Genomic DNA, 27,379 nt, shown 5'->3' with positions numbered 1-27,379 from the left:
TCAGAACAATGCTGATTCCTGCTTTCAGGTCACTGGTCTGATGGAGGCCCCGCCCCTTCCGGTGACAACATGCCATTGCCCTCAAAATATCAACTCAGCTCTAGAGGCTCTCTGCTGTGCGTGGTGCGTTATTCCACACCTAGTGCCGGCTGTCTGCACTGCTCAGCAACAAGTGATGTGAGGTGAGTGCTTTCTCATCACCTGCTGCTGCCACTTCTATTGATCTTAGCCAGCACGCCACAGCTAATAGAGCTGTAGAAGCCGCAGCAAATGATGACTTGTTGCTGAGCAGTGCAGACGGCTGGCACCGGGTATGGAATAACGAACTCACTGCTGGGTGCACGCAATCCTAATACAGGGCAGAGCAGGCACTAATGAATGAGGCAGGAGTCTGTTGCTGGTGAGGGGGAGGGATCACTGGGAGGCAGGCCGACCGGAGGATTCTCCGATCTCCCGGTGGGCCAGTCCGACCCTGCTGATATACAAACACCTAGCTAACTAGCTAAAATCTTGCTGCTAACAGTGCCAGCATCAGGAGCAGCCTATATGCACTGTTACAGTGTCAAAACAAGATGTCCTCTCTTTATATGGAGAGGGACATGTGATTTCAGCAGCCAATGACACAAGCCATTGTGTCAGGACATTGTGGGTGGTTCCTGTGCCCTAATTGTCTAGCTGCAATGTGCATACACAAAGCTAGGAGAGAAGAAAATGAGTGTTTACAAGAACGCTGCGCCTCTGAGCTCTGAAAACCCTCCCCTCATCAAACGCATGCCAAACGCTCATGATATACCACCATTTTTGTTGCTAAAGTGCTGAAAATTCTCTTGTGGCAGCATAAATATTTTCCTTCACTTTTTACCAAATGTTACCGATTTTTTTCCGATTTTATAAAATGTTGCTCTTGTTTCCGATCGCGAATCCGAATGTGCCAAATTCGTGCAGAATTTATGTTTGGCAATTATTTTCCGAACAAATTAGCTTATCACTAATTGTGACGGCGCTCATCATGAACCTGCGTGATCATGAGGAAGCATATGTACTGTGGTTTGCAGAAAGCCAGCTCCCGCAGCACCATATATATACAGTGAATATCAGGAAGTAGTTAAATTGGTTGTCCAATATTGGACAACTCTTGTACAATAATTTCATAACCACAATTAAAATGAAAACTGTATATACTCCCGTCACACTGTGATGATACTATTCATGCGATGTCAGTCCTGCTATTCCAAGCAGTGGACGTAATATTGTAGCATTACATGACCTCTGCAACCAATTAGCATCTGCTGGTTGGCTGCAGCCTGTACTATTCCATGAGAAGGGGCGTTCTTCCTAATGGACTATTGGCTGCAGCAAACAAGTGACACAATAACATTATGTCACCTGCAGCGCCAAGATCGCAGGAATGGGACCATGCCATTGTGAGAGGTTTGCATTTATCGTTTTTATTTTAATTGGGGTCTTAAATTTATTTAGCAGTAAATTTCCAGTATAAATTCGGAAATTCCGAAAAAAAATTGACATTCATTATATTGCTATTCTAAATGGAATGTTTTTTTTTTTTCAGCATCTGTGGAATTCAGCATCTGGAACGAGCTGGAGATAATCTGACGCTATTTGATTCCCTTTACTTCTGCATTGTTACTTTTTCCACTGTGGGTTTTGGGGATGTGACCCCACAGATCTGGCAGTCCAAACTTTTGGTTGTCATAATGATCTGTGTTGCATTAGTTGTTCTTCCAATCCAGGTAAAACTCTATTCTAGCTTAGTTTAAATTGTTTCCAGTATTTATAAAAGTACATTTAACTATTAATTTTATGAAGGTATGTGTGTCTTTCAAAAAATATATTAACCCCTTTCTGCCATTAGACGTACTATTGCGTCCATGTGGGGTGGGCTTTACTTCCCAAGGACGCAATAGTACGTCATATGCGATCGGCAGCGCTCACGGGGGAAGCGCCGCCGATCGCGGCCGGGTGTCAGCTGTTTATCGCAGCTGACATCCGGCACTATGTGCCAGGAGCGGTCACGGACCGCCCCCGGCACATTAACCCCCGGCACACCGCGATCAAAGATGATCGCGATGTGCCGGCGGTACAGGGAAGCACCGCGCAGGGAGGGGGCTCCCTGCGGGCTTCCCTGAGCCCCCTGCAGCAACGCGATGTGATCGCGTTGTTGTGAGGGTCTCACCTCCCTCCTTGCTCCCTCCAGCCCCGGATCCAAGATGGCCGCGGATCCGGGTCCTGCAGGGAGGGAGGTGGCTTCACAGAGCCTGCTCAGAGCAGGCACTGTGAAGGCTGCAGCGCTGCATGTCAGATCAGTGATCTGACAGAGTGCTGTGCAAACTGTCAGATCACTGATCTGTGATGTCCCCCCCTGGGACAAAGTAAAAAAGTAAAAAAAAAAAATTTCAAATGTGTAAAAAAAATAAAAAAAAATATTCCAAAATAATGAAAAAAAATATATATATTATTCCCATAAATACATTTCTTTATCTAAATAAAAAAAAAAAAACAATAAAAGTACACATATTTAGTATCGCCGCGTCCGTAACGGCCCGACCTATAAAACTGGCCCACTAGTTAACCCCTTCAGTAAACACCGTAAGAAAAAAAAAAAAAAACGAGGCAAAAAACAACGCTTTATTATCATACCGCCGAACAAAAAGTGGAATAACACGCGATCAAAAAGACAGATATAACTAACCATGGTACCGCTGAAAACATCATCTTGTCCCGCAAAAAACGAGCCACCATACAGCATCATCAGCAAAAAAATAAAAAAGTTATAGTCCTGAGAATAAAGTGATGCAAAAATAATTATTTTTTCTATAAAATAGTTTTTATCGTATAAAAGCGCCAAAACATAAAAAAAGATATAAATGAGGTATCGCTGTAATCGTACTGACCCGAAGAATAAAACTGCTTCATCAATTTTACCAAACGCGGAACGGTATAAACGCCTCCCCCAAAAGAAATTCATGAATAGCTGGTTTTTGGTCATTCTGCCTCACAAAAATCGGAATAAAAAGCGATCAAAAAATGTCACGTGCCCGAAAATGTTACCAATAAAAACATCAACTCGTCCCACAAAAAACAAGACCTCACATGACTCTGTGGACCAAAATATAGAAAAATTATAGCTCTCAAAATGTGGTAACGCAAAAAATATTTTTTGCAATAAAAAGCGTCTTTCAGTGTGTGACGGCTGCCAATCATAAAAATCCGCTAAAAAACCCGCTATAAAAGTAAATCAAACCCCCCTTCATCACCCCCTTAGTTAGGGAAAAATTTAAAAAATGTATTTATTTCCATTTTCCCATTAGGGCTAGGGTTAGAGTTAGGGCTAGGGTTAGGGCTAGGGCTAGGGTTAGGGCTAGGGTTAGGGCTAGGGTTAGGGCTAGGGTTAGGTTTAGGGCTAGGGTTAGGGTTAGGGCTAGGGTTAGGGCTAGGGTTAGGGTTAGGGCTAGGGTTAGGGTTAGGGCTAGGGTTAGGGCTAGGGTTAGGGCTAGGGTTAGGGCTAGGGTTAGGGCTAGGGCTAGGGTTAGGGCTAGGGCTAGGGTTAGGGTTAGGGTTAGGGCTAGGGTTAGGGCTAGGGTTAGGGCTAGGGCTACAGTTTGGGTTGGGGCTAAAGTTACAGTTAGGGTTTAGATTACATTTACGGTTGGGAATAGGGTTGGGATTAGGGTTAGGGGTGTGTCAGGGTTAGAGGTGTGGTTAGGGTTACTGTTGGGATTAGGGTTAGGGATGTGTTTGGATTAGGGTTTCAGTTATAATTGGGGGGTTTCCACTGTTTAGGCACATCAGGGGCTCTCCAAACGCGACATGGCGTCCGATCTCAATTCCAGCCAATTCTGCGTTGAAAAAGTAAAACAGTGCTTCTTCCCTTCCGAGCTCTCCCGTGTGCCCAAACAGGGGTTTACCCCAACATATGGGGTATCAGCGTACTCAGGACAAATAGGACAACAACTTTTGGGGTCCAATTTCTCCTGTTACCCTTGGGAAAATACAAAACTCGGGGCTAAAACATATTTTTTGTGGGAAAAAAAAGATTTTTTATTTTCACGGCTCTGCGTTATAAACTGTAGTGAAACACTTGGGGGTTCAAAGTTCTCACAACACATCTAGATTAGTTCCCTGGGGGGTCTAGTTTCCAATATGGGGTCACTTGTGGGGGGTTTCTACTGTTTAGGTACATTAGGGGTTCTGCAAACGCAATGTGACGTCTGCAGACCATTCCATCTAAGTCTGCATTCCAAATGGCGCTCCTTCCCTTCCGAGCTCTGCCATGCGCTCAAACGGTGGTTTCCCCCAACATACGGGGTATCAGCGTACTCAGGACAAATTGGACAACAACTTTTTGGGTCGAATTTCTCCTCTTACCCTTGGGAAAATACAAAACTGGGGGCTAAAAAATAATTTTGGGGGAAAGATTTTTTTTTTTAATTTTCACGGCTCTGCGTTACAAACTGTAGTGAAACACTTGGGGGTTCAAAGCTATCACAACACATCTAGATGAGTTCCTTAGGGGGTCTAGTTTCCAAAATGGTGTCACTTGTGGGAGGTTTTTACTGTTTAGGTACATTAGGGGCTCTGCAAATGCAATGTGACACCTGCAGACCATTCCATCTAAGTCCTCATTCCAAATGGAGCTCCTTCCCTTCCGAGCCCTCCCATGCGCCCAAACAGTGGTTCCCCCCCACATATGGGGTATCAGCGCACTCAGGACAAATTGGACAACAAATTGTGGGGTCGAATTTCTCCTGTTACCCTCGGGAAAATACAAAACTGGGGGCTAAAAAATAATTTTTGTGGGAAAAAATTTTTGTTTTATTTTTACGGCTCTCCATTATAAACTTCTGTGAAGCCCTTGGTGGGTCAAAGCGCTCAGCACACATCTAGATAAGTTCCTAAGGGGGTCTACTTTCCAAAATGGTGTCACTTGTGGGGGGTTTCTACTGTTTAGGTACATTAGGGGCTCTGCAAACGCAATGTGACACCTGCAGACCATTCCATCTAAGTTTGCATTCAAATGGCACTCCTTCCCTTCTGAGCCCTCCCATGTGCCCAAACAGTGGTTCCCCCCACATATGGTGTATCATCGCACTCAGGACAAATTGGGCAACAAATTTTGGGGTCCAATTTCTCCTGTTACCCTCAGGAAAATACAAAACTGGGGGCTAAAAAAATAATTTTTGTGGGAAAAAAATTTTGTTTTATTTTTACGGCTCTGCATTATAAACTTCTGTGAAGCACTTGGTGGGTCAAAGTGCTCACCACACCTCTAGATAAGTTCCTTAGGGGGTCTACTTTCCAAAATGGTGTCATTTGTGGGGGGTTTCAATGTTTAGGCACATCAGTGGCTCTTCAAACGCAACATGGCGTCCCATCTCAATTCCTGTCAATTTTGCTTTGAAAAGTCAAACGGCGCTCCTTCCCTTCCGAGCTCTCCCATCCGCCCAAACAGTGGTTTACCCCCACATATGGGCTATCAGCGTACTCAGGACAAATTGTAAAACAACTTTTGGGGTCCAATTTCTTCTCTTACCCTTGGGAAAATAAAAAATTGGGGGCGAAAAGATAATTTTTGTGAAAAAATATGATTTTTTATTTTTACGGTTCTACATTATAAACTTCTGTGAAGCACTTGTTGGGTCAAAGTGCTCACCACACCTCTAGATAAGTTCCTTAGGGGGTCTACTTTCCAAAATGGTGTCACTTGTGGGGGGTTTCAATGTTTAGCCACATCAGGGGCTCTCCAAACGAAACATGGCGTCCCATCTCAATTCCAGTCAATTTTGCATTGAAAGTCAAATGGCACTCCTTCGCTTCCGAGCTCTGCCATGCGCCCAAACAGTGGTTTACCCCCACATGTGGGGTATTGGCATACTCAGGACAAATTGTACAACAATGTTTGGGGTCCATTTTCTCCTGTTACCCTTGGTAAAATAAAACAAATTGGAGCTGAATTAAATTTTTTGTGAAAAAAAGTTAAATGTTCATTTTTTTTAAACATTCAAAAAATTCCTGTGAAGCACCAGAAGGGTTAATAAACTTCTTGAATATGGTTTTGAGCACCTTGAGGGGTGTAGTTTTTAGAATGGTGTCACACGGGTATTTTCTATCATATAGACCCCTCAAAATGACTTCAAATGAGATGTGGTCCCTAAAATAAAATGGTGTTGTAGAAATGAGAAATTGCTGGTCAACTTTTAACCCTTATAACTCCCTAACAAAAAAAAATTTTGTTTCCAAAATTGTGCTGATGTAAAGTAGACATGTGGGAAATGTTATTTATTAAGTATTTTGTGTGACATATCTCTGTGATTTAATTGCATAAAAATTCAAAGTTGGAAAATTGCGAAATTTTCATAATTTTCGCCAAATTTCCGTTTTTTTCACAAATAAACGCAGGTACTATCAAATAATTTTTACCATTGTCATGAAGTACAATATGTCACGAGAAAACATTGTCAGAATCACCAGGATCCATTGAAGCGTTCCAGAGTTATAACCTCATAAAGGGACAGTGGTCAGAATTGTAAAAATTGGCCCGGTCATTAACGTGCAAACCACCCTTGGGGGTAAAGGGGTTAATGGACGTAAATGCAAGATTTATTTATATTTTATATTACTTTATATTTCACGGCTTTTATGTTTTTGAAACTACAATAAATGTGTCTATATCATTGTGTGATCATTTCATTCTTATCTGTGTTTGAGTCTATTCTAGTTTTTTTATTGTCTGTATTGAATTTGTATGTGAAGAGAGCAAATTAATTTTACAGTGTATGGATTGGTGTTTGCTTTTATTTTAAATAGGAATTGCTTGAACTGTTAAATGCAGAAGATATTATTCACAAAAAGGCAGCCCCTGCACTATGTCACATGGCCTAAAGGTCATTCTGCTTATAGAGGCAGCCAAATTTGAAACCATAGCACAACCCATTGTAATTTAGGATTTCCGCAAGGCTTTCTATAAGCCTAATATGTTGTCTTACGGTAGTTGAACATATTCAATTACACGTGTAGAATCCCTTTGAAAAAGAATGGATAATAAGGTACTTTCAGATTTAGTTTAGGCAGATGTTCAGTGGCCTTGTCGAGGCTTACGTCAGAACCTCCTGCAAAACGGGATTGGGATATATGTGCCTGCACGGCCATATACTATAATAGTGCTGACAGAGTGAACATATTCTCCGCCGTGCATCATTTTTGGGCATTTATGCCTACTGTAGGCAGCCACACTAATGCAGTCTACTACATCTGAATGTACACACCAAAAAATAGTGCATGGCGGACCTCACGTTTGCTCTGTTGCCACCATTTTAGCCTATAGTCCGATCGGCGCATAATTCCAAAACCCGTTTTGCATTGCGGGGGATCATACATTAGCCCCAGTGGAGCCACTGAATGTGTGCCTAAACACAGTGTGAAAGTACCCTTTGAAAAGATTTACGTTTTAGATTTAGAAAGCATTGTGACACTAATCCCATTTCCAGTATCAATCCATACTTTTTTTCCTCTTAGTTTGAGCAGTTGGCCTACCTGTGGATGGAAAGGCAAAAGTCAGGAGGAAACTACAGTCGACACCGAGCACAAACAGAAAAACATGTAGTCTTGTGTGTCAGCTCTTTGAAGATTGACCTGTTAATGGATTTCTTGAATGAATTTTATGCACACCCAAGGCTTCAGGTATTTTTAACACATTACTAACTATAGTTTAGCATTGACCTTTAAACCATTCAAGTTGGCACTTTTTCCTCTATAATTGCTCCATTTATAGTAGACAATGTAAGGCCTGAGGTATTTTCACATAGCATTTTGTAAATCTTATACCTAAGTTGTCTAATAATAGAGTTGAGCAGATCATTTGAAATTCAAATTCACCAAATTTTACCCCCAATATTCAAATAAGTGCTAGATAAACTTGCACTAATTTCTAATTTTACTGGAAAGCTTGAAGGTGAGAGAGAGAATCTTGCTGATCATAAAATCTTATCATAAACTCTACAAAAATGTGAGAGAGAGAAACAGGACCTCACTGATTATACCAGCTGACACTGTAGAAGAGAAAGTACCTTGCTAGCATAACGGCTTACTCTCTACAGGAGAGGGATACAGAGGACCCTGCTGACTATAAGAGCTTACACTCTACAGGAGTGAGAGACTGGGGCCTGGGTCTCACAATCGTATGTTCTCTCTGTAAAGGCCCCTTCACATTAAGCGACGCTGCAGCGATACCGACAACGATCCGGATCGCTGCAGCGTCGCTGTTTGGTCGCTGGAGAGCTGTCACACAGACCGCTCTCCAGCGACCAACGATGCCGGTAACCAGGGTAAACATCGGGTAACTAAGCGCAGGGCCGCGCTTAGTAACCCGATGTTTACCCTGGTTACCATGCTAAAAGTAAAAAAAAACAAACACTAGATACTTACCTACAGCCGTCTGTCCTCCAGCGCTGCGCTCTGCTTCTCTGCTCTCCTCCTGTACTGTCTGGGAGCCGGAAAGCAGAGCGATGACGTCACCGCTCTGCTTTCCGGCTCACAGCCAGTACAGGAGGAGTGCAGAGCGCAGCGCTGGAGGACAGACAGCTGTAGGTAAGTATCTAGTGTTTGTTTTTTTTTACTTTTAGCATGGTAACCAGGGTAAACATCGGGTTACTAAGCGCGGCCCTGCGCTTAGTTACCCGATGTTTACCCTGGTTACCAGTGAAGACATCGCTGGATCGGTGTCACACACGCCGATCCAGCGATGTCTCCAGGGAGTCCAGCAACAAAATAAAGTTCTGGACTTTATTCAGCGACCAACGATCTCCCAGCAGGGGCCTGATCGTTGGTCGCTGTCACACATAACGATTTCATTAACGATATCGTTGCTACGTCACAAATAGCAACGATATCGTTAACAATATCGTTATGTGTGAAGGTACCTTAAGAGAATCAGATTGATTATGTTAATGACACTCTGCTCTGAGTTTGATCAGCGTGCCAGCTTATTGTATTCTGATTCTCTCACCAGTCCGGTGCAGTGCAGTCGCCGATATTTTACACACTCCCGCATACTTGTATGGGTGGGTGTCATTCAACTTGTGAATCTAGTCCCACCATGCTGCAATTTTTTCTCATGGTGAATCATAATGAGGAAAAAATGCAGATTAGCACTGCCTCATAGTATAACATTGATCCAAGTGCTAACCTATAAAACATCGGATAGCATAGTCCGAGTTATACGATCGTGTGAGTATGCCCTTACCCAGTAACTCTGCCATACAAACTGTGTTTCACTGAGAACCACTTATCTGTGATGGCTCAAGTACTGACCACTGGTCTACAAGGTATGGTAGTCTTTTAAATGTCATAGCTGGAGGACATTATGGGGAGGCCTGCACAGCAATGCAAAATGACATGAGACCGGAAATGCAGACAGGCAAGTTTTTTTATCTAATTTTTTTTGGCTACCCACAAATCGAACCTCAAAATGTTCAAATTTGATTAAAACCATGGTTTTCATGTAAATTGACTCAAACTTGATCTTCCATGGAGAGTTCAGAAGAATTGCATACTTTATTCAGGGCTATACTATGCAACTTTTCTGAACTCTGTGATTCCCTTGCCTGATTTTGGAGGAGCACGGAATTGTCGGCATCTTGAATATCCTATCCAGAATTTCTTGAAGATCCTTCGCGGGTCCGGTGACATCTGCAACCCTCCTATCTATTTTGGTAACTGCGCTATTGCGCCCCTCTCTTTACTGTTTCTAATGGATATATCTGCTCATCTCTATCTATAACCTATTACTTAATTACTAAAAAGACAATAAGGAAATAACTAGATGTTAAATAAAAAGGTGTGTTTTCTAATTTAGTATTCAGCTCCACTCTAGCTACAACTGGAACTGCTTAGTTTACTGGATTTCACCCAACTTGAAGGACACCACTTGCTGCTGAAGTCTCTTTCTTTTAGATTCTTTGATTGATAACATTATCCTTAAAGCACCTCTTCAGAGGAGTTTTTTTTTCATTTCAGCGCCAGAGTTATGCTTCCAATCTAAAGGTACCTTCACACATAACGATATTGTTAACGATATCGTTGCTATTTGTGACGTAGCAACGATATCGTTAATGAAATCGTTCTGTGTGACAGCGACCAACGATCAGGCCCCTGCTGGGAGATCGTTGGTCGCTGAACAAAGTCCAGAACTTTATTTCATCGCTGGACTCCCTGGAGACATCGCTGGATCGGCGTGTGTGACACCGATCCAGCGATGTCTTTACTGGTAACCAGGGTAAACATCGGGTAACTAAGCGCAGGGCCGCGCTTAGTAACCCGATGTTTACCCTGGTTACCATGCTAAAAGTAAAAAAAAACAAACACTAGATACTTACCTACCGCTGTCTGTCCTCCAGCGCTGTGCTCTGCACTCCTCCTGTACTGTCTGTGAGCCGGAAAGCAGAGCGGTGACGTCACCGCTCTGCTTTCCGGCTCACAGACAGTACAGGAGGAGAGCAGAGAAGCAGAGCGCAGCGCTGGAGGACAGACAGCGGTAGGTAAGTATCTAGTGTTTGTTTTTTTTTTACTTTTAGCATGGTATCCAGGGTAAACATCGGGTTACTAAGTGCGGCCCTGCGCTTAGTTACCCGATGTTTACCCTGGTTACCGGCATCGTTGGTCGCTGGAGAGCGGTCTGTGTGACAGCTCTCCAGCGACCAAACAGCGACGCTGCAGCGATCCGGATCGTTGTCGGTATCGCTGCAGCGTCGCTTAATGTGAAGGGGCCTTAAGTTTTCTGACCCTAGTATTGTACTTATTAGAAGCCATCTTTAATACTTCCCAATGCCGAGCCAGACCCATTACATTGAGTTATTACTTCGAGATTGCCCAGAAAACACTGGAGCAATCCAGAATGTTACAACCTGCAAAAGACCAACCGAAACGGTGCCGAGAACATAAAAAGATGACGACTGGTAAGTGGACAACTATGGGCAGGGTAATTACATTAGGAGCACTATTCCAGCACTGCAATAAAAAATGCTGAAGAGGTGCTTTAATCTATATTATGTGCCTTATTAAAAAAGTCATCTTGTTTTGTCAAAATTTAATGTTTTGGCACCGGCTTTTTCTGGAAATTGATTGCAACATGGCATAGGCTAACTCTGCCAGAAATTGTAAATCTGTCAAACCACATAAAATGTTAGTATAAACTGTATATTTGCTTAATTCCCATCTTTAAAAAAAAACAGGATTATTATGTGGTTATCTTGTGTCCCACGGAGATGGATGTTCAAGTCAGACGTGTTCTCCAGATCCCAATGTGGTCTCAACGAGTCATCTACTTGCAGGGTTCTGTACTTAAAGATCAGGATCTATTAAGAGCAAAGTAAGTATTTATTCAGTGCCAATACGTTTTGCTGCATTTAAAGATAATTTTTTATATGAGGAACATATTTGTTTTCTGAGAGCAAACAAGTTCTGAGAGCAAACAAGAATTTAAAATTATTAGAAGTTAAATTTTACAAAAATTCTTCAAAATGCCTTGAAAATTCACAAAATCACAAAATAAAAGCTGGCATGAGCAAGAAAATATTACGGCTGCCTTTTATTATAAGGGCAGTTGTCTTTTCAATTTAAGTATGGATTTTAGAAATGCACTTCCATAACAAACACACTTTTAGGGCTAGCAGAACGCACCGAGTAAATATAGATGTTATTATTGGTGCATTGGCAGCCCGGGGTCCACCATGCAGGAGGAACCTACTGTTAGCAAATGACGGCACTATATGACAGTATAAGCAACCTCTGTCTCTTCACAGAGTGGCACAGAAAGAAGACGTTGTGCCCTGTTAACATCACAGGGGAACACAGGTAACTGCTGAGCTGATGGCAGTCAGTGGTCATGCACTCAGAGAAGCACACAAAACACTCCACTCTGGTGGAATCAGAATTCTAGAGGCTATGAGCCAGCCCTGAATACATTCATACAAAACTTCTCACCGGAGGTGCCGGTATTCTAGGGGCTTATTTTAGCCAAACTCTGTCCACATACAGCCGTGACCACAATAGCAAAGCTCATACACATGTTGATACTAGCGCATGGCCATGCGAACCATTTATAGCTGCAGCCACTTCAGGACCTTCTTAGAGGACCAATGGGAGCTGCCACAGTACCTGGGCAACTTTAGGACCTTCCTCGAGGACCAATGGGAGCTGCTGCAGTACCTGAGCATGTGACCCCTGACCTCCAATGAGAGGACTAACCTTGGGCATGCTCAGAATGGGTAAAAAAGGACTTAGTCCCAGAGACGTCTGCTCACTGCTGACCAGTACTGGCTATAATGGCAGAACCTGGAAGAAGAGCAGTAACCAGGCGCAAAGTATCTGCCTGAGCCGGATGCTGGGACCGACGTCTCCGCTGAGCAGTCTCCACTGCGGCTGGAGAAGGATGGGAGACCGAAGCAGAGATAGCTTGAGATTCCCCTTGTGCAGAGGTGGGAACTCGACACCTAACATTACCCCCCTCCTAGAGCCCCCCTCCTAGGACCTCGCCACGTTCAAAGGCAGCAATGAGCTGCGGAGCATGAATATGATCAGCTGGCTCCCAGGATCTGTCCTCTGGGCCATAACCCTTCCAATCCACCAAATAAATTTTTTTGCCATGTACCACCTTGCACCCCAAGATAGCGTTCACCTCGTAATTATCTGAAGATGAACCCGATGTCCCGGCAGATGACTCAAAAAAACGGGACATGTATACGGGCTTTAAGAGGGACACATGAAAGGTGTCAGTGATACCTCGGCGTGGAGGAAGGGCCAGACCGTAGACCACAGGGTTAACCTTTTCGAGGACCTTGAAGGGACTCAAGTAGCGAGGTGCAAACTTAGTGGACTCAACTCGCAGCCTGCTGTTATGGGGGGAGAGCCACACTAAGTAACCAGGAGCAAAGGTCGGAGCAGTGCGCCGATGTGCATCGGCGGAGGACCTCATTCTCTCCTTGGAGGCCCGGATGGGATCCAGCCCTGTCTGCCACTCTGGAGTTGGCGGAAGACACGGGCATAGGCAAAGGAACCCGCGGATGCTGACCGTAATTAAGGAGGAATGGAGTCTGACCAGTGGAGTCGGCTATGGCGGTGTTAAGCGCAAACTCTGCCCACGGTAGCAAGGATGCCCAGTCATCCTGCCTGGCAGAAACAAAATGTTGCAGATATGTGACCAGAGTCTGGTTGCCCCTCTGTACCAACCCATTCATCTAAGGATGATATGCTGAAGAGAGATTCAACTCAATGCTGAGTAGACAACAAAGCTCTATCCAGAACCAAGAGGCACACTGGGGACCCCGGTCACTGACAATTTTGTCCGGCCTACCGTGTAGGTGAAAGACATGTTTAATAAACAACACTGCCAGAGCCCGTGCAGAAGGCAGCCGAGGAAGAGGCACCAAATACACCATTTTGGAAAAATGGTCAGTGATCACCCAAATAATGGTGCAAATATGGGACTTGGGTAAGCCCACCACAAAGTCCATCCCGATCATCTCCTATGGCCTGTCTGCCACCGGCAGGGGATAAAGTAACCCGGCTGGCTGTTGTCGAGGAGACTTATTTTTGGCGCAGGAGACACACGCCCGAATATATTCTCCGACGTCAAGGGCCATACGCGGCCACCAGTACTTCCTTGCCAGAAGCTCAGATGTCATTTTGGTCCCAAAGTGTCCACCCACTCTGGACAAGTGAGCCCAAGAGAGAACCTCCGGTCGCAAATTTGCTGGCACAAAAGTCTTGCCCGGGGGCACAGACCCCAGTGAACCTGGGGCCACGATCCTCAGGCTCTCAGAAGGGACAATAAGCCGAGGTTCCTCCTCCTCCGCTGATTACACTATGGAGCGGGAGAGAGCGTCGGCACAAATGTTCTTCTCCCCAGAGAGAAAATGGAGGGTGAAGTGGAACCGGGAGAAGAACAGGGACCATCTGGCCTGGCGAGAATTTAGCTGCTGGGCAGTCTGAATATAGAAAGAAGAAATATAAGCCAGCTCACCCATGATGCATAAACCAAACTTCAGGAGCACGGACCCGCTGTGTCCAGATGTATAAGGTCCAAAAAAGAAGAGAATCTCTAGCTTCACTGAATCCGTAAAAAAGAGTTTTCTTTATTCACAAACTTTAAGCAAAGAGGATACAGACTTCAGCACGAACCATATGGGTAAGAATCTCAACGTGTAGTCTGTATCCTCTTTGCTTAAAGTTTGTGAATAAAGAAAACTCTTTTTTACGGATTCAGTGAAGCTGGACATTCTCTTCTTTTTTATTCTGAATATAGACCAAATTCTTGTGGTCGGTGAAAACTTGGAAGGGAAAACGAGTCCCGTCCAATAGGTGTCTCCACTTTGAGAAGGCCAACTTCATAGCTAGGAACTCCCTTTCCTGATGGAATAATTCCTCTCCGCCGGTGTGAAGGTCTTAGAGAAAAAGAAGCAGGGATGCTTCTGACCTTGAGCATCCTTTTGGAATAGGCCTGCTCCAGCACCGACAGATGAGGCATTCACCTCCATTATGATAGGTTTACCTACATCGGGGCGATGTAGAAAAGGAGCGCTAGCAAATTGGGACTTAATAGAGGGGAAGGCCTTGTAGACCTCCTCTGATGACCACAATTTGGGATTTGCTCCTTTTTTTGGTGAGGGCAACCTAAGGAGCTACTAAAGTTGAGAAGTGGGTAATGAACTGGCGATAGTAATTAAAGGGAACCTGTCACCCCAAAAATCGCGGGTGAGGTAATCCCACCGGCATCAGGGGCTTATCTGCAGCATTCTGTAATGCTGTAGATAAGCCCCCGATGTTACCTGAAAAAGGAGAAAAAGACGTTATATTATACTCACCCAGGGGCGGTCCCGCTGCTGGTCAGGTCGGATGGGCGTCTCCGGTCCGCTGCGGCGCCTCCTATCTTCTTTCCATGACGTCCTCTTCTGATCTTCAGCCACGGCCCCGGCCCAGGCGTACTTTGCTCCCCTTTAATGAACCCTATAAAGCACTGCACCTCTTTGAGAGAATGAGATTCCTGTCAGTCCATCACAGCCTGTAGCTTTGCAAGATTCATAGCCTATCCTTGAGCCGAGATGATATAGCCCAGTATGCCCAAACACACACTTCTCCAACTTGGCATAGAGGGAATTTGCCCATAGGAGGTCGAAGACTTTGCAAACATCTCTCCGGTGGGAATCTTTATCTGGAGAGCAAATGAGAATATCATCCAGGTAGACTACAACTGAGGTGGAGAGCATATCCCGGAAGATATCATTTATAAAGTCTTGGAAAATGGCGAGGGCATTACAAAGCCCAAAGACCATCATCAGATATTCATAGTGCCCATCCCTGGTGTTAAAAGCCGTCTTCCATTTGTCCCCCTCAAGGATGCGAATCAGGTTGTCAGCACCCCGCAGATCTAGTTTAGTAAACACTCTTGCTCCCCGAAACCTGTCAAAAAGCTCAGATATCAGGGGTAATGGGTACTTGTTCTTAACGGTGATGGCGTTAAGACCTCTGTAATCTATGCATGGACATAATTATCCTTTCTACTTCTGCACAAGGAAGAACCCAGACCCTGCAGGTGACACAGACTTCCTAATGAATCCCCTTGCCAAAATCTCCTGGAAGTACTGAGACATTGCCTCCGTCTCTGGGAGAGACAATGGGTAGACTCGACCCCAGGAAGGCTCAGCACCAGGCAGGAGGTCAATAAGACAGTCATAGGGGCAGTGAGGCGGAAGGGTCTTCGCAGCCCTTTTGGAGAACACGTCCGCATAGGGCCAATATTGCTTGGGGAGAGAGGAGAGATCTGCAGGTACCTCTGTAGTAGCAACCTGAACACATTCCCTCTGACATCTACCCCCACAAGATTCACTCCATTCCCAAATCCTGCCTGTGGGCCTCTCAATATGAGGAGAGTGGTAACGTAGCCAAGGTATCCCTAACAGGACCTCATCAATTTCCTCAGGAATGATGAGCAGAGATATTATCTCCTGATGAGATGGTGACATGTAAATGGGATGGTCTGGTGTGTAATCTGTGAGGGCAGTGTCGACTCATTCACCACTCGTACAGTCACTGGTTGGGCGAGCATCACCAGAGGTATAGCGTGTCACTGGGCGAAGGCAGAAGACATAAAATTGCCTTCCGCCCCAGAATCCACGCAAAGCTCTACTGAATGAGTGGATGGGCCAATGGTATTTGTCCCCTTCAGCAAACGTCGCTGTGTCTAGTGAACCTCCACCTACTACCACTAGATGCTGATCTTTCCCCAACCGCTGGGGACATCTGGTGGCAAGATGTCCTGACTGCCGGCAAACATGACAGACCCTAAGTGCACGAGTGGTCCGGGACTTAGATCCTGCTTGTGACACTTCCATGGCCTCATGTGACTCAAGCGCCTGGACCGGAGATTCCAAAGGTTTGGCAAAGGTGGGAGCCAGCCGAAACCTCTGCCTACACTGGGCTCGCTCTAACCTCCGCTTGTTAAAATGGAGGTCAATGCGAATAGAAAAAGCTATTAGCTCCTCCAGTGTGGCCGGAATCTCCTTAGTGGCCATGGCGTCCTTAACATGGTCAGCCAGCCCCCTCCAAAATATATGGATGAGGGCTTTATCCAACCACTCCAGCTCAGATGCTAAGGTGCGGAAGTGGACGGCAAAATGTCTGACCATGGACGAGCCCTGAGTCAATGCCAACAGTTGGAGCGCCTTATCATGGGTGACACGAGTTCCTAAAAAAAACTGTTTCAGAGTGCTCAGGAACCGCGGAGCACTCTGCTACACATGATCGCCACACTGCCACAGCGGCATAGCCCACTCCAACGCCCTGACCGACAGGAGAGACATAATGAATCCTACCTTTGCTTGCTCTGTAGGGAAACGTGCAGCCAGGACCTCGAGGTGTATAGAGCACTGGCTCATGAAACCCCTACAAGATTTGCCATCACCAGAAAATTTTTCTGGCAGCAGGAGACGAGATAGGGTCGGAACATGGGTAGCAGTGGACAAAGTTGCTGCAGCAATTCTAGCAGCCTGAACAGCTACTGCAGTAACATCCACAGATGAGGTTGTGCGCTCAAGAGCCGCCAACCTGCCCTCCAGCTGCTGGATGTACTGCAAAGATTGCTGTTTGTTCACCATTGCTAGCCAGACCCTGGTGCTAGTATTTTGTTAGGGCCAGCGGAACGCACCGAGTAAATATAGATGTTTTTATTGGTGCGTTCGCAGCCTGGGGTCCACCGTGCAGGAGGAACCTGCTGCTAGGAAATGATGGCACTATATGGCAGTATAAGCGAACTCTGTTACTTCACAGAGTGGCACAGGAAGAAGATGCTGTACCCTGTTAACGTCACAGGGAAAAACAGGTAACTGCTGAGCTGATGGCAGTCAGTGGTCACGCACTCAGAGAAGCACACAAAACACTCTTCTCCGGTGGAACCAAAATTCTAGAGGCTACGACCCAGCCCTGAATACATTCATACAAAACTCTTCATGAGAGGTGCCGGTATTCTAGGGGATTATTTCAGCCAAACCCTGTCCACATACAGCCGTGACCACAACAGCAAAGCTCATACACATGTTGATACTAGCGCATGGCCATGTGTTGTGAATTCAGCTTTTGGGCTCCCTCCGGTGGTTGTAGAGGGTAATGCAGTTGTGCCTGGACTGCAGGATTGGACAGGTGTATCTACTAATTGCAAGACTGACTGGGGTATATAGCTTTGCAGGACTCTTTAGTCCCTGCCAGTTGTCCATTGTTTTTGGAGAATTTCTTCCCTGCTGGTCTCTCCAGTTTGCTGTGCTTTTCTACAAAGATAAGTCCTGGCTTTGTTTTTGCTGTGCACCTGCTGTGGACCTTATAGTTCTGTGCATTTTCATGCTTGTCTTGTCCAGCTTTGTCTGTGAAGGATTTTTTGCAGCCAAGCTGTGTCTCTGGAGATGCAGTTATAACCTCCATGTCTTTATTCAGATGTGGTAATTTGTATTTTCTGTGGTGAATATTTTCTAATGTTTTTTACTGACCGCATAGTACTCTGTTCTATTCTTTCTTTTTAGCTAGTATGGCCTCCTATGCTAAATTCTGATTTCATGTCTGCGTATGTTATTTCCCTCTCCTCTCACCGTCAATATTTGTGGGGGGCTATCTATCCTTTGGGGATTTTCTCTGAGGCAAGATAGGTTTCCTGTTTCTGTCTTTAGGGGAAGTTAGTTCTGAGGCTGTGCCGAGGGGTCTTGGGAGTGTTAGGTACGCCCCACGGCTACTTCTAGTTGCGCTGCTAGGTTCAGGGTTTGCGGTCAGTACAGGGACCACCTTCTCCAGAGTCCGTCTCATGCTGCTCCTAGGCCACCAGATCATAACAGCCATGCAAACCTTTTATAGCTGCAGGCACTTCAGGACCTTCCTAGAGGACAAATGGGAGCTGCCACAGTACCTGAGCAACTTCAGGACCTTCCTCGAGGGCCAATGGGAGCTGCTGCAGTACCTGAGCATGTGACCCCTTACCTCCAATGAGAGGTCTTACCTTGGGCATGCTCAGAAGGGGAAAAGCAGGACTTGGTCCCAGAGATGTCTGCTCACCGCTGACCAGTACTGGCTATAATGGCAGAACCTGGAAGAACAGCAGTAACCATGCGCAGAATATCTGCCTGAGCCGGACGCTGGGACCAACGTCTCCACAAAGCAGGCTCCACTGCGGCTGGAGAAGGATGGGAGACCGCAGCAGAGATGGCTCGAGATTCCCCCTGTGCAGAGGGGGAGCACTTTAGGTCCCTGGATATTCAACCTTCAAAGAAATTCTCTCTAAGTTCTTAAATGCCATACAGAAACAAAAGCAAATTGGCCTCAAAGGCAATGACTGTTGGGACTAAGTGAGGGCCGATGATATATTATTATAATCACTCATTCTCGTAATTATTATATTATCATAAAAATAGACTTGAGACATTTAGAACTTGTTTGCTCTCAGTATATACAGGATGTCTTATAGTCAATTTAATACAATTCTATATTTATATAACAGAACATTAAACAATAAAAAAAGCACAGAGAAGTTTCCCTTATACTTTCCTTTTCTTTTAACACTTTTTTTTAAAGAAAAATGAGTCAGCAGCTGTCAGTTTTGCCATGCTGGTTAGCAAAAATACAGGAGAGCCCACAACGTTTTCTTTTTAACTATTTATTTATTTAGAGCGTAGGCATCGACTTATGTATACTCCCTTCAGCCACCATGCTCTTCTGTTACCAGTGTCAGTCGGCATAGGCTGATAGGAATAGTAGTCCCATGAGCTGATGCCTATTATTAGAGGTAAACTTTTTAGCTCCGATCACAGTTGTGGGTTCACGCTGTCATTTGACATTGTGGCAACCATGGCTCTCTGACCAGCGGTAATGATTTACCGCACCGCAGGACACAGTCACAGCTGCAGGGTCACATTGACTTCTGAGAGCATGTCGCTGCTGTGCTTTAATAGATGGTAATTATCTTACCAGCAGTAATGTTACTGCCGATCAGACCCTCTGGTGAGATCACAGCCTTAGTGGAAACTTGATCCTTTATCAAATTTTGCACAAATTGCTCGGGAATCCAAACACGAATCCAAATATGCACCGCTCGTGTCGACTTTGAGATTGGCGAAAGTGTTCCGAACAAGTTCGCTCATCTCAAATAGTGTGCACATCTCCTGTTGACAGCTCTCTTCTGGTCAACCAATTAAAGCGCTAAAATCCAATAGGACTTTCAATTGGATTTAGGTCTGGGCTGTGATTGGGCCATCCCAATGTGTTGATCTTCTTCTAGTGAAGCTATTCTTTTGCTAATTTGTTTGGTTAGGGTATTGACATATCACAACATCTTCAGCTTTCCAAAATTTACTGATATTTTGAATTGTTCATAATGTACTCCACCTGGACAAAAATGCCAGTTCAGCTGCCTAAAAAAATAGCTTCTGTGCATTATGCTGCCTCTACCATGCTTCACTGTGGATATGTTCATTTTTTGGTGATGCGCATTGCTGGCTTTGCATCAAACGCTCCTTTAGGAATCATGTCCAAAGGTTAACCTTGGTCTCATTAGACCATAACACATTTTCACCATATGTTTTTGGCCGACTTGATTTAGGTTTTGGTAAAAAATAGCCAGGTTTGGATGTTATGCATTGTAAGAAAAGGCTTCAATTATGACAACTTATATCTTAGGCCAGAAATATCAAATATGAAGATTGCATGACTCAACCAGTACTTGCCAGAATATCCCGCAGTTCAATTAAACTTGCCATTAGGCAACCAACCATATCAATTTCTTATTTTATGTTCATTAATTTTTGAGGGACATCCAGTTCTAGTTAATGTCATTGAAGGGCCAAATTTAAGTCACTTTTTGCTGACCATCTTTACAGTATTTTACAGTTTGTCCAGTGCTTTGCAAATGTTTTTGTATCATTCTCTTGACTGATAACTTTCAACAATGAGATCTCATTGTTGTGTTGTAAGCTGTTTACAGACCATGGCTTTTTCTGTAAAATGCAACTCAGAAAACTTCAGGAAAATCCTACTAGAACAGCAAAACTTTATATGAGGTTAATGAGAATAATTTCAAATTATGGCAGCTGTGTACTGACTACTATTTAAGCATAGGTTTAATTGTGATTCGCTAATTCTGAACACCACCATGTTTCCAATAATAAGACACTAATGTAACCATATTTTAGTTTTGACATTTTTATTTCATAATAATTTAATAATAATAATAATAATAATCTTTATTTTTATATAGCGCTAACATATTCCGCAGCGCTTTACAGTTTTGCACACATTATCATCACTGTCCCCGATTGGGCTCACAATCAGAATTTCAGTTCTTTTCCATATGGATTTGTCAAATTTTGGTTGACATTATAGGTGGAAAGAGTTCTGAAATGATTTTTAACAACTTTTTTACATGGTAGAATCATGACATTTTAATTTTAAAATGGGGTTTGTAGGCTTTTAATATCTATTTTATTTTACACCTCCAGCTGTCATGACAATTCAGTAATATTCCATTATCATGTCAGAGGGACATTTATGAACTTACAATGGGAGATTCAACTCTATGTCAGACTTGATATTGTCAGGGGCACCAAAAAGGTTAAAGGGACACTGTCACCTGAATTTGGAGGGAACAATCTTCAGCCATGGAGGCGGGGTTTTTGGGTGTTTGATTCACCCTTTCCTTACCCGCTGGCTGCATGCTGATTGCCTTGCGCAGGCGTGTACTACGGAGGACAGAGAATGAACTTCAATCCAATATTGCAGCCAGCATGCAGCCAGCGGGTAAGGAAAGGGAGAATCAAAAACCCCAAAACCCCGCCTCCATGGCTGAAGATTGTTCCCTCCAAATTCAGGTGACAGTGTCCCTTTAAATAGCCAGGATTGGATCAAGCTCTAATCTTGGGCTTTTTTAACCCCAGGTGATCAGCAACCTTGTTAGACAGTTATCATTTAAATAATATAAAAAATAGTATTAGTACACACATGTAAAAAGCCATTGTATGTAATTAGAGATGATTGAATCGAGCCATGGAGGACCGAGTTTGAGTTGAATTTCCTGAACTTTGAGGTGTCGCATTGTTAGGACTGGCTGAAAGCACCAAATAATAATATTATAGAATATGAGGTGCGTTCGCAGTCCGGGGTCCACCGTGCAGAGATGACACCTGCTGCTGAGTAATGGCGGATGAACGCTTGCTCACACGTGGGTTAGACCTCTGTTATGGCTGGCAATCAGGCAACACAGCGTGCAGTAATCAGCGCACATACAGAGATCTGGCAATAACCAAAAACAATAGGACGAGCTCTGAGACGTGGAATCTCTGTAGACTGCAGTACCTGATCTATCCTCACACAACTATAAGCAGCAGTGGATTGCGCCTAACAACTACCTATGCAACTCGGCACTGCCTGAGGAGCTGACTAGCCTGAAGATAGAAATACAAGCCTGACTTACCTCAGAGAAATACCCCAAAGGAATAGGCAGCCCCCCACATATAATGACTGTTAGCAAGATGAAAAGACAAACGTAGGAATGAAATAGATTCAGCAAAGTGAGGCCAGATATTCTAGACAGAGCGAGGATAGCAAAGAGAACTATGCAGTCTACAAAAAACCCTAAAACGAAAACCACGCAAAGGGGCAAAAAGACCCACCGTGCCGAACTAACAGCACGGCGGTGCACCCCTCTGCTTCTCAGAGCTACCAGCAAAAGACAATAGCAAGCTGGACAGAAAAAAACAGAAAACAAACTAGAAGCACTTATCTAGCAGAGCAGCAGGCCCAAGGAAAGATGCAGTAGCTCAGATCCAACACTGGAACATTGACAAGGAGCAAGGAAGACAGACTCAGGTGGAGCTAAATAGCAAGGCAGCCAACGAGCTCACCAAAACACCTGAGGGAGGAAGCCCAGAGACTGCAATACCACTTGTGACCACAGAAGTGAACTCAGCCACAGAATTCACAACAGTACCCCCCCCTTGAGGAGGGGTCACCGAACCCTCACCAGAACCCCCAGGCCGACCAGGATGAGCCACATGAAAGGCACGAACAAGATCTGGGGCATGGACATCAGAGGCAAAAACCCAGGAATTATCTTCCTGAGCATAACCCTTCCATTTGACCAGATACTGGAGTTTCCGTCTAGAGACACGAGAATCCAAAATCTTCTCCACAATATACTCCAATTCCCCCTCCACCAAAACAGGGGCAGGAGGCTCCACAGATGGAACCATAGGTGCCACGTATCTCCTCAACAACGACCTATGGAATACATTATGTATGGAAAAGGAGTCTGGGAGGGTCAGACGAAAAGACACCGGATTGAGAATCTCAGAAATCCTATACGGACCAATAAAACGAGGTTTAAATTTAGGAGAGGAAACCTTCATAGGAATATGACGAGAAGATAACCAAACCAAATCCCCAACACGAAGTCGGGGTCCCACACGGCGTCTGCGATTAGCGAAAAGCTGAGCCTTCTCCTGGGACAAGGTCAAATTGTCCACTACCTGAGTCCAGATCTGCTGCAACCTGTCCACCACAGAATCCACACCAGGACAGTCCGAAGACTCAACCTGTCCTGAAGAGAAACGAGGATGGAACCCAGAATTGCAGAAAAATGGAGAGACCAAGGTAGCCGAGCTGGCCCGATTATTAAGGGCGAACTCAGCCAACGGCAAAAATGACACCCAATCATCCTGGTCAGCGGAAACAAAACATCTCAGATATGTTTCCAAGGTCTGATTGGTTCGTTCGGTCTGGCCATTAGTCTGAGGATGGAAGGCCGAGGAGAAAGATAGGTCAATGCCCATCCTACCACAAAAGGCTCGCCAGAACCTCGAGACAAACTGGGAACCTCTGTCAGAAACAATATTCTCAGGAATGCCATGTAAACGAACCACATGCTGGAAGAACAAAGGCACCAAATCAGAGGAGGAAGGCAATTTAACCAAGGGCACCAGATGGACCATTTTAGAAAAGCGATCACAGACCACCCAAATGACCGACATTTTTTGAGAAACGGGAAGGTCAGAAATGAAATCCATCGAAATATGTGTCCAAGGCCTCTTCGGGACCGGCAAGGGCAAAAGCAACCCACTGGCACGTGAACAGCAGGGCTTAGCCCTAGCACAAATTCCACTGGACTGCACAAAAGCACGCACATCCCGTGACAGAGATGGCCACCAGAAGGATCTAGCAACCAACTCCCTGGTACCAAAGATTCCTGGATGACCGGCCAGCACCGAACAATGAAGTTCAGAGATAACTTTACTAGTCCACCTATCAGGGACGAACAGTTTCTCGGCCGGACAACGATCAGGTTTATTAGCCTGAAATTTCTGCAACACTCTCCGCAAATCAGGGGAGATGGCAGACACAATGACTCCTTCCTTGAGGATACTCGCCGGCTCAGATAACCCCGGAGAGTCGGGCACAAAACTCCTAGACAGAGCATCCGCCTTCACATTTTTAGAGCCCGGAAGGTATGAAATCACAAAATCAAAACGAGCAAAAAATAACGACCAACGGGCCTGTCTAGGATTCAAGCGCTTGGCAGACTCGAGATAAGTCAAGTTCTTATGATCAGTCAATACCACCACGCGATGCTTAGCACCCTCAAGCCAATGACGCCACTCCTCGAATGCCCACTTCATGGCCAGCAACTCTCGGTTGCCCACATCATAATTACGCTCAGCAGCAGAAAATTTCCTGGAAAAGAAAGCACATGGTTTGAACACTGAGCAACCAGAACCTCTCTGTGACAAAACCGCCCCTGCACCAATCTCAGAAGCATCAACCTCGACCTGGAACGGAAGAGAAACATCAGGTTGACACAACACAGGGGCACAGCAAAAATGATGCTTCAACTCCTGAAAAGCTTCCACGGCAGCAGAAGACCAATTAACCAAATCAGCACCCTTCTTGGTCAAATCGGTCAATGGTCTGGCAATGCTAGAAAAATTACAGATGAAGCGACGATAAAAATTAGCAAAGCCCAGGAATTTCTGCAGACTTTTTAGAGATGTCGGCTGAGTCCAATCCTGGATGGCCTGAACCTTAACCGGATCCATCTCGATAGTAGAAGGGGAAAAGATGAACCCCAAAAATGAAACTTTCTGCACACCGAAGAGACACTTTGATCCCTTCACGAACAAGGAATTAGCACGCAGTACCTGGAAAACCATTCTGACTTGCTTCACATGAGACTCCCAATCATCTGAGAAGATCAAAATGTCATCCAAGTAAACAATCAAGAATTTATCCAGATACTCACGGAAAATGTCATGCATAAAAGACTGAAAAACAGATGGAGCATTGGCAAGTCCGAACGGCATCACCAGATACTCAAAATGACCCTCGGGCGTATTAAATGCCGTTTTCCATTCATCTCCCTGCCTGATTCTCACCAGATTATACGCACCACGAAGATCAATCTTAGTAAACCAACTAGCCCCCTTAATCCGAGCAAACAAGTCAGAAATCAATGGCAAGGGATACTGAAACTTAACAGTGATCTTATTAAGAAGGCAGTAATCAATACACGGTCTTAGCGAACCATCCTTCTTGGCTACAAAAAAGAACCCTGCTCCCAATGGTGACGACGATGGGCGAATATGTCCCTTCTCCAGGGACTCCTTCACATAACTGCGCATAGCGGTGTGTTCAGGTACGGACAAATTAAATAAACGACCCTTAGGGAATTTACTACCAGGAATCAAATCGATAGCACAATCACAATTCCTATGCGGAGGTAGGGCATCAGACTTGGACTCTTCAAATACATCCTGAAAGTCCGACAAGAACTCTGGGATGTCAGAAGGAATGGATGACGAAATAGACAAAAATGGAACATCACCATGTACTCCCTGACAACCCCAGCTGGTTACCGACATAGAGTTCCAATCCAATACTGGATTATGGGTTTGTAGCCATGGCAACCCCAACACGACCACATCATGCAAATTATGCAGTACCAGAAAGCGAATAACTTCCTGATGTGCAGGAGCCATGCACATGGTCAGCTGGGCCCAGTACTGAGGCTTATTCTTGGCCAAAGGTGTAGCATCAATTCCTCTCAACGGAATAGGACACCGCAAAGGCTCCAAGAAAAATCCACAACGTTTAGCATAATCCAAATCCATCAGATTCAGGGCAGCGCCTGAATCCACAAACGCCATGACAGAATACGATGACAAAGAGCACATTAAGGTAATGGACAAAAGGAATTTGGACTGTACAGTACCAATAACGGCAGAGCTATCGAACCGCCTAGTACGTTTAGGACAATTAGAAATAGCATGAGTAGAATCACCACAATAGAAACACAGTCTGTTCAGACGTCTGTGTTCTTGCCGTTCTACTTTAGTCATAGTCCTGTCGCACTGCATAGGCTCAGGTTTACTCTCAGGCAGTACCGCCAGATGGTGCACAGATTTACGCTCGCGCAAGCGACGACCGATCTGAATGGCCAAGGACATAGACTCATTCAAACCAGCAGGCATAGGAAATCCCACCATTACATCCTTAAGAGCTTCAGAGAGACCCTTTCTGAACAAAGCCGCTAGTGCAGATTCATTCCACAGAGTGAGTACTGACCATTTCCTAAATTTCTGACAATATACTTCTACATCATCCTGACCCTGGCATAAAGCCAGCAGATTTTTCTCAGCCTGATCCACTGAATTAGGCTCATCGTAAAGCAATCCGAGCGCCAGGAAAAATGCATCAACATTACTCAATGCAGAATCTCCTGGTGCAAGAGAAAACGCCCAGTCCTGTGGGTCGCCGCGCAAAAAAGAAATAATAATCAAAACCTGTTGAATAGGATTACCAGAAGAATGAGGTTTCAAGGCCAAAAATAGCTTACAATTATTTCTGAAGCTCAGGAACTTAGTTCTGTCACCAAAAAACAAATCAGGAATCGGAATTCTTGGTTCTAGCATCGATTTCTGATCAATAGTATCTTGAATCTTTTGTACATTTACAACGAGATTATCCATTGAGGAGCACAGAGCCTGAATATCCATGTCCACAGCTGTGTCCTGAAGCACTCTAATGTCTAGGGGAAAAAAAAGACTGAAGACAGAGCTAAGAAAAAAAAATGATGTCAGGATTTCTTTTCTCCCTCTATTGGGAATCATTGGTGTGGCTCCTTGTACTGTTATGGCTGGCAATCAGGCAACACAGCGTGCAGTAATCAGCGCACATACAGAGATCTGGCAATAACCAAAAACAATAGGACGAGCTCTGAGACGTGGAATCTCTGTAGACTGCAGTACCTGATCTATCCTCACACAACTATAAGCAGCAGTGGATTGCGCCTAACAACTACCTATGCAACTCGGCACTGCCTGAGGAGCTGACTAGCCTGAAGATAGAAATACAAGCCTGACTTACCTCAGAGAAATACCCCAAAGGAATAGGCAGCCCCCCACATATAATGACTGTTAGCAAGATGAAAAGACAAACGTAGGAATGAAATAGATTCAGCAAAGTGAGGCCCGATATTCTAGACAGAGCGAGGATAGCAAAGAGAACTATGCAGTCTACAAAAAACCCTAAAACGAAAACCACGCAAAGGGGCAAAAAGACCCACCGTGCCGAACTAACAGCACGGCGGTGCACCCCTCTGCTTCTCAGAGCTACCAGCAAAAGACAATAGCAAGCTGGACAGAAAAAAACAGAAAACAAACTAGAAGCACTTATCTAGCAGAGCAGCAGGCCCAAGGAAAGATGCAGTAGCTCAGATCCAACACTGGAACATTGACAAGGAGCAAGGAAGACAGACTCAGGTGGAGCTAAATAGCAAGGCAGCCAACGAGCT

The 27,379-nt window shown here is 44.8% G+C and overlaps 1 protein-coding gene across 1 annotated transcript in view; it reads left to right on the top strand.

Moving 5' to 3' along the window:
* Positions 1 to 27,379, top strand: part of KCNT2 (potassium sodium-activated channel subfamily T member 2) — a 1,033,274-nt gene that overhangs the window by 465,437 nt on the left and 540,458 nt on the right. The window contains exons 9-11 of the mRNA XM_069737282.1: positions 1,571 to 1,751; positions 7,534 to 7,698; positions 11,247 to 11,383. Of these exons, the coding sequence (XP_069593383.1) occupies positions 1,571 to 1,751; positions 7,534 to 7,698; positions 11,247 to 11,383 (483 nt within the window). The remainder of the gene's footprint in view (positions 1 to 1,570; positions 1,752 to 7,533; positions 7,699 to 11,246; positions 11,384 to 27,379) is intronic.

This window comes from Ranitomeya imitator, chromosome 8 (genome assembly GCF_032444005.1).
Source record: "Ranitomeya imitator isolate aRanImi1 chromosome 8, aRanImi1.pri, whole genome shotgun sequence".
In the NCBI taxonomy this organism is placed as follows: Eukaryota; Metazoa; Chordata; class Amphibia; order Anura; family Dendrobatidae; genus Ranitomeya; species Ranitomeya imitator.
This window is presented reverse-complemented; position numbering and strand designations above follow the sequence as displayed.